The sequence below is a fragment of the Nipponia nippon genome, unplaced genomic scaffold, assembly GCF_047370975.1.
Source record: "Nipponia nippon isolate SJK-2023a ecotype South Korea unplaced genomic scaffold, ASM4737097v1 scaffold_10, whole genome shotgun sequence".
In the NCBI taxonomy this organism is placed as follows: domain Eukaryota; kingdom Metazoa; phylum Chordata; class Aves; order Pelecaniformes; family Threskiornithidae; genus Nipponia; species Nipponia nippon.
Genome location: NW_028262291.1, coordinates 8,607,761 through 8,623,705, shown reverse-complemented (window position 1 = coordinate 8,623,705; position 15,945 = coordinate 8,607,761). Strand labels below are relative to the sequence as shown.

The 15,945-nt window shown below is 36.1% G+C and overlaps 1 protein-coding gene across 6 annotated transcripts in view; it reads left to right on the top strand.

Annotated features, from left to right (window-relative positions):
• Positions 1 to 15,945, top strand: part of IMMP1L (inner mitochondrial membrane peptidase subunit 1) — a 58,282-nt gene that overhangs the window by 5,268 nt on the left and 37,069 nt on the right. For 5 of the 6 annotated variants that reach the window (XM_087743717.1, XM_087743697.1, XM_087743726.1 and 2 more), the window contains exons 2-4: positions 9,739 to 9,876; positions 10,683 to 10,771; positions 11,686 to 11,812. In XM_087743717.1, the coding sequence (XP_087599843.1) occupies positions 9,772 to 9,876; positions 10,683 to 10,771; positions 11,686 to 11,812 (321 nt within the window). In that variant the 5' untranslated portion in view covers positions 9,739 to 9,771. Of the gene's footprint in view, positions 1 to 9,738; positions 9,877 to 10,682; positions 10,772 to 11,685; positions 11,813 to 12,056; positions 13,912 to 15,945 lie in introns of those variants that run through there. The other variant, XM_087743735.1, reaches the window with a different exon arrangement.

Sequence of the window (15,945 nt, the reverse complement as noted above, 5' to 3'; positions counted from 1 at the left end):
TCATAAAAAGAGGAATTTTCACTTTAAAAAACAAATCATATTAATTTATAAATACTTGTAAGATATAACTAAAAGCAATGAGGAAAAAAAACCCCAAGCAACTAGAAAAGGAGTATTGTTTGTATTATGGCTTTTGATATTCTGTAATGTTTTCCATACTGGGTTCTATGTCCATATAAAGCTTACTTCAGGATTACAAACTAGAAATTAAGACAGATTGATTCTAGTCTTTTCAGATGCTTAACATCCCCAAATCTATTTCATGTTGAATACAAATGGCTGCCCTCAAAGAATAAAAGTTTGTCACTTCAGTATGTCAGTGGAAGAGGTGAAGAGTAAACTTTGTGTTTCAATTGGAAAAACATAATTTAAATGCTTTGATATTGTGAGTCTCTGGTTTTGTCTTCCAGTTGTATCTGGTTGCACATATTTCATTAAATAGGCATTTCTAAAGCCAGATAAATAATGTAGGTAATTATGATTTATGGAAATGAAAGGTTATTAAACCTGTGACTTTTTAAATGTAATTTATATTAGTGCAGTTTATGCAAAAGTACAAAATTACATTACATGTGCTTTTAGAACCTAAGATTTACTGTATATCTGTAAAAATATATCACTGAAATTAATTTATAGTCGCTATAGCATTTTTTCCTGATATGCTGGCATTACAAAGGTTAAGAATTGGCACATTTTGGATTTCCAAAAAGCGTTATGTCTTCTGCTAAGTTGTTAGCGCTTTTAGTCTTCCAAGGCATTATTCCAAATAACCAATTCCAAATGTTATTTCTATTATAAATCTACACTATCAGCAGGTGCTGGAATACAGACAATGTTTGTTCCTCACCTACATTGTGGGATTTTATAGGAGGTACTCTTTTTTTGGATTTAGCTTTTTTGTCCATCATCTCTGCAATATTGTGAGACCTGAAATCTGTGAAATGCTTTGGCAAAGCACTTGAGGCCTGCCCATGGCCAAAAAAGATTTAACTGATCACCTTCAGAATTCCTTTTAAAATTGTAGCTCATCTCTGCTTGCTAAGTATTTTTAAGGTGTTTTCATAATGGAGAATTTTCCCTCTCTTCTAATGGTAGCCAGAACCAAACAGTAATGTTTCAACAAGAAGTACTTCTGCAGTAGTTTCTGAATTAAGTTACATGGCTGCTACCATTTTTTTTCCCCAGGTACTATTTTGCATGAGACTATGTATGTAAGATGAATAAAAATAAATTAATATTTAAAGTTGCAGAAACTGAAACAGATTGAGGGAAACTGAAATATCATCAAGGTCGTAGAAATAACAATACTGTAACTGGTAACTGCAGAATAACTCACAATACCGTATTGTAAATGGGACAGACCTAAGGTTGTGGTTGCTAGTGTGTGAGCTTCACTAATTGTTTCAAGGTCCTATCTTGGTTTTGTATGAAAATAATGTATATGTGTTATTTCATTGCAATGGGGGACTCATTCTGGAGGAAGTAATTCACCTGAATTTTTAGTCTTAAGCCTTACATGTACTTGATTCTAATATCTCTTCAGTTCCCATCTTTTCATTATTTCTGTGAATTAGAGCTGTCTCTGTGTCCCTAGCAAAGGAAGAAAGGTAATTGAGCTTCCTTTCAATACATTTTTGTTTCCGAGATGGCTGTTGTACACTCCTGAAGCTGCATGCTTCCACCATTTATCAACTGTGCTTCCATTGGTCCGAGAAGTGTGAAGCAGTGTTTGTCATGCTATTGCCAAGCTGCAATGATTTTTTTTTTAATAGAATTTTTAACATTTCTGGCATAAAAGACCTAAAATTCACAAACATTAAATTGTAGGAAGATTATCAGTCTTCTCAGCATGCACACCATATTTGTGAAAAGAGCTGTATGACCATTCACTGTTTTTCCTTTTAAAAAGGCAGTGTGTTATGAAAGAGAGGGCAAGCCAAATTAGTAAACTTAGATGAAATAAAATCTGATTACTTGCTTAAAAAATTAAACTGTTTTTAAGAAAGCAATTCAGGCAGGGAGACATGATATTAGTGAAGTTATACAATGACTGTTTCTGTACTATTTTCTGTTTCACAAGTACTTGTGTCCTCATTTGAAATTTGGATTTGGGGTGGTTATCTGTGGTAAATTAAGGCATATAGGCCCTTTTTGGTAATCTGTTTGGTATAGTGGTAATGCAGTTTGTGGGGTTGGAGCGTGCTCAGCGTCTTGCGGGTACTCTGCACCTCAGCATATTATCATTTGCTAATTTCGAGAAAGGCACCTCTACTTACCTGATTCACTAAGTAGTCAGTTTTCTCACTTACTATTGTGTCAGCTGTATCTTTTACTTTAAACCATCAAATTAAATAATAGTTTATGCTGGCTTTTTATTTTAGTTCATGCATTTAAAACCTGGAACTCAGATAAAAAGATAGTTTCAGAATAAATGCAGTATATTATTTATGAGTGGAGCAACACATTAGCATTGAGTTCACAATAGATCATACCGCTTTTATTCCATCTTACAAGCTTAGCAGCACAAACAGAATAATCAACATATTATTTGGCTGTCATCTGCTGAACAGAAACCAGAGATCACAAGGAGGTTTTCCCTAGCTGCAGTGATGGCCTTTTTGTTCCAAGCCCCCATCTGGGAGGGCCATGGCGCGTTATCATATGGAACGCGGGGTTTTCTGTAATCTGCTTAGCTGCACTGCAGTTTGAATCTTTATTCCATGTTTGTGTAATTTATAATTTTAATGAGACCATGGCTCTTGTGGGCTTTGAAATATATTAAAAGCTCTTTTGTGCATATGCTTTTGTTCTTGCTTAATAGGCTCAGTGTATTTAAAACTGATGAATTTTTATTCATGGATTTGGATGTCTGGGGATTAACTTAGACTGAATATCATTGCACTCATCTATTGATGTTTGGAACTTTTTTAAATACTTGTATCTGTAAGTGGAGAAGAACTTACGGAACTTGTGATTTATATATAAAACAGCTCAGAAATAACTAATAAACTTCTGTTAAGCAATGAGAAAAAGTACTGATTACAGTTTATTTTCACTGCATAAACTCACATGAAATACAAGTTGTGCTATGAAAAAATAAGTAGTTGAATCCATGTACCTGTATGTATTTAGAAATTCATAACTAAAAAACAATTTGGAAAAGCTGTCAAAATTTTTGTAGAATAATAGCAGTGACAGGCACTTGATTTGCATTTTTCTTCTGTTCAGGGAACTTGAAAATGTAACTACTGGGTTCACTTTTGTCTGTGTTTCCTTTCTCCTGTTTTTTAACACTTTTAATGCAGAGTATGCATAAGATATTTCATTAGATGATGCTTGTAACTGGGAAGTATTGATGAAGAATATGCAGAAAGATCCTTTGTTACTATTGTTATATTTTCTGACAGTGCTAAAACTGTTCTTGTTTTTTGCTTTTGTATTTTTCAAATGTTTAATAATAGCTTTGATTTACTGTTTCTGTTAAGATCTTATACTGTGATTTCCGTGTTCATAAACCACTATGGAGTACTCTTCAATGATGGCATTCTAATCTGAGACTAACACTGGGCATAAGATTAAGACACTCGTATTTCTTTCTAAACAGTCTTGCTGATGGTGTACATAAATAGGGTGCTTCGTTTTATGTGGAGGGTTTTTTGGGTTTTGTTTGTGGTGTTTTTGTTGGTTTTGGTTTTTTTACCAGCAAACAATCCTCTTCGTAGTGACAAATGTTTTAAGTAAACAGCCTTTTTACTTGTCAGTGCATAGGGGAGTTATTTACCCCTTTTCTATTCACTGCTTTGAGTGCTATTTCCAAAGATACCTGCATACTTCCAGAAGGTGCATCAGCACTGGGAAGTGCAGGGGATGTGTGAGCCATGGACAACTTTAGTTTCTGTTTGGTTGTAGATTTTAAGTGCCTAATGTGAAAATTGGACTTGTAACTCTGTCTTAGTTAATTAAAATGAATTTTAAATGTTTACATGTCTATGTCTCAAGTGAATTTTTTGGAATTTAAGATAACACATATAGCTCAGAATATAGTTATTTGACCCTTGTCACATAAACACAGTGTATTTTTTCCCAGTCACCAGGAAAGTGGCTGTGCTGTCTGTCAGACGTCTGTCCTAACTTTGACATTGTTACAGGAAACTGTTAAGTGAATATTTCAGCATCCCTCAGAGGCTCAAACTTGCCATGTACGACCACGCCTTTGCTCAGCTATTTGGATTTCACTGTTCAGCAAAGATGAGTGTATAGAGCTGCAGAGGAAGACAGAAGCCCTGGAATGCATCTGACCATTAATACAGCGTTTTATACAGGGCTGTGGGATTGTTAGGAGTTGCTTTCCAAAGGTAAATAGAACCAGTGAGAACTACTGGAAATCTGTTTTGAAAAATTCCTCATTCTTACGTAGGTAGTCTCTAGTTTAACACCAGAGGATTGCATTATGTGAATTTATGTTTACAGGATTGAGATCCTTGTCAGCTTGAGATCAGTAGATGAAGGAGCACTTGTTGGAGACAAACTGTCGGTGCCTAGTAGAGATAATGTGGAAGAATAATCTTCTCTTCCAGAATATCACCAAGCTTTTTCAGATTTGCCAGACTGAATCCAATGTTTATTCTAGAGAAAACCAACAGCTAGAAATAAAAATCAAGTTCTGCCTGACCCCCTGCATGGAAAGACCTTTTGAAAATTGTTCCTTGTTTTGCTTTAGATGTTTGGAATCCTCAGATTATAATTAGAATATTTAAACCATATTTATTAAGTTGTGTATCTGATATGGGAAGAATCTTTCTCAATAAACATGTACACCCTTCACTATTTTAGTACATGTACACATTAATTTCATGCAGAAGTTTTAAAAGAATAGTTTAATATAAATAACAGCTAGTCAGTGTGCAGGTTTTTTTTGTTTTGTGTTTTTGATTTTTTTTTAAAGTAATAATCTCAGAGTGACTCTTTGGGAAGGAGATGGTGCAAGTTATGGGATTACCTTATGTGAAGAAAGGTGTCTGGTTAGAAGCGGAGAATGTTAGGAGTTTCTGTTAGCTAAGGAAAAACTGATAAACTATCACTAAATATTCAGTGAAAATTTAGAATTGGGAAGCATTATATAAAGCAAATGTAACTGGAAATTTTTTATTATAGTGAAAAATCTATTTAATATCAAGTCCAATCATTTGTTTAGCCACACTTCCCTTGGCTACAACTTCGATTTTCCTGTATTTAAATTTTTGGCACTATATGTTAAACTGTCTTACACGATGCCGTTGGTTATCTGGAAATGATAAATCTGCTCATTGATTTCCTAATTTTATTATGTACACAGTTAATTGTAATCCAAGATTACAGCAAACAAGATGTTAATTTCTAGACAACCTATGTACATTTCCCTCAGAGTGAGAGTGTTACAGCAGCAAAGAATACAAAGGGAACACCATTTGTGCTATCCTCACAGGAGCTGTCAATAAAAGATGTAATAGGGGATTTAGGAATCTGGAAATGGCCAACTAATTTATGTGAATCTATTTTATTTCAGCTAGAAAGACCAAGCTCTGTTTCGTCTGCACTGCATATTGCAGAGCACAGGCTGTCTATAGAAAACCAGGCGGCTGCATATGGATAGTCCCTTGATATCATTCACTTGCTGTGTAATCTTATTATGCAAAGTTCTAATCTTCACCTAGAATGAATGCCTCTGGGTCAGAATATAGTCATATCAGGGTTTTTGAGGTCATGTTTTGTGATCCTTAGCTTATTCTTCTAAGTAGGGCTGGGATTTAAAGAGTATTCCCCAGACACTAGCAGAGATAGACGGCAAAACCTGCTGCCTTTTTGGAAGACAAGACCAACATGAGGTCCCTGGTAGGATTAAACTTGATTTGTAGCTGTAGGATTTTTTAACAGATGTATTATTGGACAGGGAATAGGGGGCCACCAGCACAGCGAAATTGGATCACGATTGGCATTCTCGGGGAGTCCGCTGGCTGCTAAAACAGCAGCTGCATGTGGATTTGACTTCTTTCAGGTGAAGCGACTTCCAGTCATTTGGAAAGGATGGGATGAAAAGGAACCTTGGTGATAATTTTGATGTCTGCAAGATTTAGTACCAATGTAATGGGATTATCGGTAACACCTTCACTGCAGAAAAAGCCACCTGGCGCTATAACTGGCAGCAACTGAGAACTAATCCTTTCCCATCTCTTGGATGTCATTCATGAGGCTCAAAGTGATTTCCACCCTGCTAGCTGTGATTAATTTTATAAACAAACAAACAAAAAAATTTGAATGATGAAGGCATAGGCTATGTAAGGAGGAGGGAACAGAAGATAATAGTAATTACATTTTGCATTTTATTTGCTGCAGGGGATAAACTATACAGTTCTTGTAAAATAACCAAATTGTATTCTACGTGATAAATATGGATGTGTAACCTTTTTTAATCAATGTCTATGTTTGGTATAAAAACAACATCTATTTCAGCATAAAATTTTCAGCTACCTACTATATGATAGCAGGTAATACCTGGAAGTAATTGCAACAGGTTTTATGCCGTTAGTTCTGTGATAAGGATGTTTATACAACAGATCCATTAAGTTTTCAAGGGGCCTGTGACTTAAATAATTTGTTTTATTGTGCTTAATGGTCTTATGCTGTATCTGGTGGAGTTGCCTGCTGACAGCGCTTTGTATTAAAATTAATTGTGTGATGTGGAAAAACATTCGGCCCTTTACCTTCTTGTGATCAACAATATAGCGTTGTTTTAAAAATGTACTGATGAATAGTTTTCTGAGGAAACAATTATATTTTACTGGTGCTTAAGCTACAGCAATTGTGAGATAAATATTCTGTGGGTTTTTTTAATAAACTAGAGTTGGGTGTTTTTGACTGGGCTTACTCTTACTGCAACCATTCACTGATTAACTAGAAGTTGTTACTTAAAACTACACGAAAACTTTCAGCGTTGTAGTTACTCTGTGGAATGAACATTAGATGTCTAAAGATGGACCTTAATGATGAAAACAAAAAACCCCAATCCTTGTTAGGTTCAAACAGTGTATAATCTAGGTACTATATATATGCCTTAATTTGAAATTAACTTTCTTGAGTAGTAATAAAATGCCTTTTATACGAGCTAAGAATTTTTTCATCATTATCATGAACTTCTGATAAGCCTGAGCCTTTAAAAAAATCCATTGTGCCACAGCTGTAAACTGGGACTGGTGAAATCCATGTCTCAGGGGTTAAGAACATGTCATCCAGAGTCCAGCAGGAAGTCACTTGCAATCAGTTTGAAACTGATTTTCAGAGACATATAGCAGTTGTTTCTAATTTCATAATAAAAAATTATTTTAGTTATAGCCTGATAGCTGTTGGCATGAGAAGTTTACATTTTCTCTTAATGAGTCTGTCGTTACCATTCCATTTGGTGCCATGAACAATATCTACCTACTTTGGTCAATGTAACACAACGTTTATACAATTCCTTTTTACCTGTAATATCCACAGATGCCCGAATTCTATACTCTCTTAATATATTAATATAACATTTCTGAATAGCATGGATCTGAAATAGGATGGTTCTGCAGTATTTTTCTGTCTGAGAAGTGATGTGAGGCCGCCTTTCTAGCAGGTGCTGTTAAGAAGTATTGATGATGTACTTCTTGCAAAAGATAGTTGTGGTCATTAACTCACACTTGTTGTGCAACTCTAATTGATCTGCTGTTGCTCTATCTTCCTTTTATCACCTGTAACACATCTCTGGGCTCACAGTGTTTCTGGCCCCGAGAGTAAGGAGTTGGTCCATGCTTTTCATAGCGTACAGGGTTGAGAAGAGCACACCACTTTTCTGGCTCTCCAGAAGAAATTCCGCTGAAAGTGCATTTCTCTTACAGCAACGCTGTTTCAGTTTCTCCAGGGCGGCCTGTGGTGCGCTGGGCTCCGCATGTGCTAATGAAACAATTCAAGATTTTTCTGTTTTCTGTTGTATTTTGGTTCATTACTGTGAAACTCATTAGCTAATATTAAGGATGATGAATCACGGATTGGTTTAAGAGATCTCTTATGTAAAAAAAAAAAAAAAAAAAGAAACCCAAAACCAAACGAAAACCAAAACCAAGTACATCTTTTTTGGAACAGGGAAATGAGCTTGGTAGAGAACATTTTCCCCCAAGAATAGTCGCCTTCTCTTCTTCATAAAAAAATAACTAAATGCTAGGAACAAAAGCCACTTTTGACTGTATTCAGACAAAATTCCCATTAACTTCTAGAGAGAGTTGTGCAAGTAAAGCTATGCACTTTTAAATGCCTGCATGTAAATAGCAAAGTATCATGAAATATAGAAGGGGAGATCTTTACTTCATTATTAAGTAGGGCATATTGTACACGCAGCATTTTTCTTTCTTTTTTCTTTTTAACTTACTGCATTTGTTTAGCAAGCTATATTGACTCATCTTAGTAAATGAGGGAAATCTTGCTGTGGTTTTAACTCATGATAAAGCTTATACTGAGTTTAAGGGAGACAGGTTTCTTGCAGAATGTAAGACTTGCTTCAGTTAACTTCAGTATGTGTTTTTCCACTTCCTTAAATAGAAATATATATATATTAAAAAAACTCTTAAAAATTGGGCTAAGGAAGCATATTAGTTAGATTAACATTGCAGTAATTGCAATTAGTCACCAGAGTTTGACAAATATTTGGAGGAGGGGATCAGAAGATGGAGAGTCCTTTTATGTGCTACAGAACTTATGCCACTGTACTTTAGCTGAGAACAGAAAGACCTAATGCCTTATTTTTATATGCAAGTGTTCTGGTAATGAAAGTCTAGTCAAAGGAAAGCTTTGCAAAACCTCCAGAATTCCTATCAACAACTGTATTCTTTTTCTGGTCATATTTAGGCAAGCCATTCAGGACTCCATTATCCTTAATTGTGTCTAGTTCTTCAAGCCTATTTTCATTTGATTGATTGTCAGGTCACTTTTAAAGTTTTGGTTGACTACTTGATCACTCCAGTTTTCTGTGAATGTAATTTCAGTTGTGAAGTATCTTTAAATCACTTCGGATGGTTTGATGCTTCTCTGTTTTGCTGTTGAGTGTTCAGTTTTAAGTACTAGTGCTTGAAGAAAAACAGTGATTTAAGTTGCGCTGTCTGCGCGTGATTAAACAACTCTGTCAAGTGTTTATTAAATAAATAACTGCATCTGAGTTACAACATGTGGTCCAGTCAGGGAGTTAAAGCCTGTGTTAAAGGTATGATTACAGCTTTCCAGATTCCATTCAGCCAAGCCTGGTGGAGGGGAGGGTGTTCTCATAACCCTTGCAGGTATTTAGACGTGTGGCAGGTAAGCCTGTCTGCAGTCTCGAGTGAAAGAAGCCCAGCTGAGTCAGCGGAGAGCACTGACACCATTCTCTCCCATTAATTTCTCCAGTTTGGCAAAGTTTTTTTCTTTTTTTTTTCAGTTCCTACTCAGCTGAATCTTACTAATAAGCTGGTGAGAGGGGTCAATTGATTGTACATGTGAAAATGTCTGCATAGTCAACTAAAGACTTCTTTATGGCATTTCAGTTTAAACTGTATTCATCTCCTCAGATATATCTAATTATTTGTTGGTTTTATTCACTGTTTTTTTTTTTTTTTAATATTGTCCATCAGTTGTTAGATACAAAACATAGTTTTGTAAATGTTAGGTTGTTTGTTATCAAATGAATGATATTCTTCTGTTTTACTGTAGACTAGAACCGGCTGAACGACGTAACACTGTACCATGCTCCGCAATGTCCTAGGAAAAACCTTTCGATTTCTTGGGTATACTGTGCAATATGGCTGCATAGCACATTGCGCCTTTGAGTACCTTGGAGGAATTGTTGTGGTAACTTTTCATTTTCATGACATTTACAAGAAAATAAAAGCGTAATACTGAAGTTGTTATATGTGATAATGCCAATATTTAAGATTTCTTCATTTTTTATAAAGCTTTTTCAAAGTGTGTTTAGTAAATGCCTCTTTTTTGGAGACAGGTGCAGCCTTCATGAAAGTTATTTCTACTTCAGGCATTTGTATTTTTTGCTAAGTTATTGCTTGAAGCATCACTGAAGCAAATGGGAGACTATGATTGAGCATTTTGCAGAGAATACATTCTTCCAGAAAGACTGCAGTCACTAACAATGCCAGAGGGAATGCTCTTGTTTCCAGCTCTGGGCAGATTTCTGGATGTTTTATGCTGCCTCCCCTTCCTCCTTGTTTCTAAACCTAGCAGATAGTGCTGCTATACTACTGGATATAGTGGGGTTTGGCTGTGAGCTGCTCTTGCGGCTTCTGTGATGATTCTTTTTTCCCGAGGCTGAAGAAAGGGGTAAGCTGGCAGAGCTTCGAGTGCTGTTCCTAATAGTTTCCTGCAGGTCGGGTGCTGAAGTGAATCTGTAGGGGCCCGTAGCACCTAGCGCAGTTCAGGACCAATCCTGGGCGAATACGGAGCTGTAGCAGAGTTAGAGGTGCTCTGGAGGCTGTCCTCACCTTCTAAATGTATCAGATGTTCCTTGGAGGATCTCACTTTTGTAGTTGTTCTTTACATTACACCTTTTCTAATTTATTAGCAAATAATTTGAATATTAATGTATTTTAGTTAAAAGTAATTGGAAATAGTAATTTTTTTTCTCATTTATTTTTAATTTGCAGTGTTCTGGACCTTCAATGGAACCAACCATTCAAAATTCTGATATTGTCTTTTCGGAGAACCTTAGCCGCCACTTGTATTGCATTCGAAAGTATGCTCCTTCGTTGAGACTAGATTTTACATTCTGTTTGCCAGAGCTTGTCAATAACTACGTTCTATCCATCCTTTATTTTTCATACATTCTTCTGCTTCTAAACTGTGATTTCTCATAAATCCCCTCTCATTGTGTCTGATGGAAGCTAAAGTAATCAGCACATACAGCCCATCGAGCAACTTGTCAGAATTCATTTAGGATATAGTCCATGTCACTTTTACAGCTTTGTCCAAAAAATGGAAAAAATTCCCATTTTTTTTTTCCTGAAACAGTTCTATTGTGTCTCTAAGCAGTTTCGTCTTACCTGAAAACCAAGCAGTAGGTATTGCTGTGCTCAGATAGGTCGTTAGGAAAGTGACCAAATGGTATGAGTAGCTTTTATCAAATGTCATTTTATTACTGTGTTGTAGAGAACAGTAGGCTCAAGGCCCTCGCCCATTTTGTGGACTGTTTCACTGTGCAATCTGATCTGTATAATCAGGAGGCAAAAGTAATATAAGGTCTTACAAACTCAGAGTAGACATTTGAGGTTTCACTGGAAGAATAACATTTGGACAATAACATTTAGGAACACAAAATCTGTTCTGTTCCATTTATATATAGCAACTGGATCAAGTGAAATGGCATTCATTTCATCAGAGCATTGTCAATTAAAATGTAGTTTTAAATGTTTTATAAATGATCTAAATAACAAAGAATGTCTCCAAATGTACTTAAAGAAACTGTGTGTCAAATTACACCCTGAATAAAACTGAAGACACAAAATTGTAGACAAGAATTTTCAGCAGAAGGAAGTATCTTTAATGTATGTGAATATTTTTGGAGCATACACATTGATGCACGTGTATTCAGCCAAATAGTTTGTACTTAGAGTTCTTCTGTTTGTTTTTGTTTCTGTTTTTTCCTCTCAGAGGAGATATTGTAATTGTGAAAAGCCCAAATGACCCCAAATCAAATATCTGTAAAAGAGTAATTGGCTTGGAAGGGGATAAAGTCTGCACAAGCAACCCTTCAGATTTCCTTAAGAGTCACAGCTATGTAAGTATTAGAGTTTCTTGCTTTGTAAATTAATGATTACTTAAGTAGGCCTGCTAATCTGTAAAGGATTTGCGATATTTTGTATCCTAAATCATAAAGTATGAGGTTCATAAATTATTCTTTCTTCTTCTATATGTACAGTAAAATGTTGTAAACTGTGTTTATGGCAGGCTGTCTTTCTCGGTGTCTTTTGTCTCTGTAGGAAGTGTAGGCAGATGATATTTTTGCTCTGCCCTTTCCTTAGGTCGTCTTCCCTGGGAGAATGCTCTCAAATTCTCTGCATAAAGTGCAGTACAGATGGCAGACTCAAGGGCTTGGTCTTAAGGCAAAACTGTTTCTGTATTTTAAACATTAAGAAGTGAACATTTTGTCTCTGCAATAGCTTTGGGGATTTTGCTTTCAAAATTATACTTTAGTGTATCTCTATATTTCAATGTAACAATATTTTAACTTTTCTGATTATGGCTGGAAAAGTAGTAATTTTCCTAAGTTATCTGAAAAGCCAGGTAACAAGATGAAATAAAAAGGAAAAAAATATTAATGCTTACTTGTCCGTGTGCAAACAGACTCAACAGAAGTTTGGAATGATTTGTGACAAAATGTTTTCAGCAGCTTCTTTTTTAGGCTATCATTGGAAAAATAATCAGAAATCATGATCACAGAGAAATGCAGGGTTTTTTCCCAAAAGCATGTTTGACCATTACCTCTGTTCAGCACCTTGTGGAGACATCAGCTTTTGCACAGGTGATTTGAATCTTAAAAGCAAGATATTCTGTTGCCTTTTTGTATCCACTTCATCCTCACGATTACCCTAAGAAGAATTACTGTCTGGCCCATAGCTAAAGTCCTGTGCTGTGAAGGTAGAGAATTTTACGGAATGCTCCTTGCAGCCAGCTACCATTTATGATAGATAAATCCTTTAAGAGTTTAGCTACCATGAAGACAGCCAACTTCACCAGCATGCCTTCAGGTGCCGTTGCTTCATTTGTATTAAGCAGCTGAAAGGGATTCTGTCCTTAGTAAAATCAATGACAAAATTCTTGTCAACGTTCTGTCGAGATTCAGTGTCTGGATTTAGTCAAGACCTAGAACCAGAAAGCAAGGATACCATTCATACCCTCTTCTGAGGGGTTGAATTTGTTGTTTCTTCCACTCCAGTGTTGAGGCAAGACATTTCAGGCACCTGCCTCTAATCTGCCCTTCTCACCAAGTGCCAGTACCGCTGGAGCTTCTGCTTACACTTCTGTCACTCGTGGACAGAAACAAGGAGCTCGTGCTCTGTTGCGTTTCGAAGGGGAAGACAAAGCATTTAGTTTTTCCATAAATCAAACGCTATTACCATTTACCCAAGGAAAAAAACAAACCAAACAAAAAACCCCAACCCACTTTTCTTACCAAGTTGAAGAAATTTTCTGGCTCCTATGGGAGTAGTAATTTAGATGAAATATGAATTTCCCAGAGCAGAATGACCTGTAATGGAAACCTGAATTCTGTGTACACTGATAGAAGACACAAACTGAGTTTCTCGGAGCATCTTCTTCCTTGCTTGTCTGAGTCTTGAAGTTCAGGAGAGGTTTGTACTTAGCAGGATGTCAGCCTTTCTGGAAACCCTGAGGTAATCAAATGAATAGCCAGCAGAACAATTTCTGCCCTAGCTGTAAGGTTTCTTCAATTTGAATATAAAATGTAAGGAGGATGAGGGATGCAGCGTCCTTTTCCTGTTTTCCTGTGTGTGTTTCATAAAGGCTAATGTGTGGAAAGTGACGTGCAAGCTTTCTTAGTTCTTACATCATAACTTGTATCTAGAGGGAGAAGTGATCTACATGGAAATGCTTTCGTTTGTTAGTGCCTATCTCCTTTCCTCCTGTCTTTAGTGGCTGTTGAAGAGGTAGATCTCTCCATCTGGTCAGGAGACCCTTCCTTTACAGAAGAGTACATTCTCAACATCGATGTCTGTACTTTATGCTCATAGCTGACACTGGATTATTCACAAAGCAAATTGTTCTTGTTGGGGGGGGGAAATTGTGATATGTGTCTGTGTTCAGGCAACTGTCTAATCAGATTCCCTGTTTCAGTGAATCACTGTGCTATGCACTTTTTCTCTTAATTCAGACACAAGATTCTTCAAAGCAAATAGCAGCAGCAGATGTACAGAGAACTGGCTAGTTGTTGATACTTCCTTGAGAAGAATTAACCTGAGTTGGGTTTTTGAAAAAAAGATTGTCAAAACTCTGAGGAAAGGCCTTGGCTAGGATCCCAAACGGCCAGCAGCGCTGCCTGGGGTGTCTCGCTGCCAGAGAAAGGTACAAATGCAGGCACTCTTTAAGTGAGCAAAGCCTAGAAATTGTCATGAGTGGCGGTGTTTATGTTAGGCTACTAATTGCTTTATTAAAATGAGAAGTCTTTGAGTGATACTTGAATGCAGTGACTCAAAAGTGCATAAGGTCAGAGGATTGTTTGTTTTTATTACAGTGAACTGCTCAGCTTTCCCTGACTAACTTGTCTCCTGTTTTGGGGAGTGATACTGAATAGGTGCTGTCATGTTTGCAAACTTACTACAGTACAGTAAATACAAAGTATCAGGTGCCAGAAATATTATCGAATTAGGTATTTGAACCTCTGGTTCCTTCTTTGCTGGTGTTTGCCAACTAATGGTTAGATATTATGAGGTGGCCGGTTACTGGAGACGTCAGAATGATGGCAGTACAACATCACGCAGCTGAGAGCGAAACCACCTCCAAGCAGCTGCTTCTCCTGTGGCCCCAGAAGGAGAATCCTTATAGTCATGTTAGTCGGAATTGTGCTTAGTCTGCATTGACACCATCAATGTCAGCATTGGCATATTCACAGATTTTAAGTTAGGGATTTTTATGCTGAGAAGCCCTATCATACATGATTCTTATTCCGAAGCCTAAGAGGATGCTAAAATCAGATCCTTCTTCCAATTCTGTTTCATTCATGAATATACTTCTCAGGATGGCTTATATATATAGATAGGAGAATGGAGAACTCGGTTTACAATTTGCTCTCTGTAAAATTACACATATGAGATACTTCATTGCTGCAAACAGCCAAGTAGATACCTGTAGATTAAAAAAAACCCAACAAAAACAACAAACCAACCTTCCAAGCTATAATAAAAATGAAAAATAAAAAAATCATACAGAATTCGAATAAGTTGTTCTGAAAAGAGATATTTCAGTTGAGTAGAAATGCAGTATGGCAGTGGCAGTTATGTGAAAGTCTTTATGGTGGCATAAAAATACTTTTGCTGCTATACTTAGCTGAAGTAATACATCGTATGAGAAAAATTATTTTTGTCAGAGTGCCCTAAGTGTAAGGCTGTACCAAAAAACTGTCTTCGATGGAGTCATGGTTGGATTACAAGCTGATGGAACTAATACCATATATCAAATTGATTGGTCTAAATTAAGCATGTACTTAAATTAAAATTTAAGTACATAAGGAACATCTTTACTTTGGACCCTTTACATGATGCTTCATATGCTTGAGGTTGGAGCTTATCTGCAGAATAATAATGAGGGAAATCTTCCTATTTACATGAAAAGTATAATGAAATTCCTTTTTTGAGTAAGCTGCTATAGTATTACAAAGTTAGGAAAATGTAATTTTTCTTTTCGTTGCCTTTTTATTGATATTTGGTATGGAATCTGAGCATTAGGCTGGCAGTTTTGCTGGGCTCTTTTTTGGTTTTGTGCTCAATGGTGGTGTTTATAGATATAAGCAAGTGTATTTACTGTAATAAACATTTGAGAATGCATAACGTATTTTTACTGTATCAGATGTGGTATGAACCCTGAAGTTAAAAAGGTAAACAACTAATTTCTAGTAATGTGGTACTCTACCTAGTTTCAATTATTAAAAAGTGTCTTTACTGATTTATTAATTTAACTATAAGATCTAAGTAATAAGGGTTAATAAGGAAATTACTCAATCACAGTAAACCCCTGAAATGGTCTTTAAAAAAAGCACCTGAAAGGTTAATTTTCATATTTAGGTTTTTATTTCCTGTTTTTAAAAGTCTTAATACAGATCCAGGTTTATAATTCTGATTGAGTATCCTATTGTTATATTTGAATTTGTTTTAATGCCATTTACTTTAGCTTTAATTT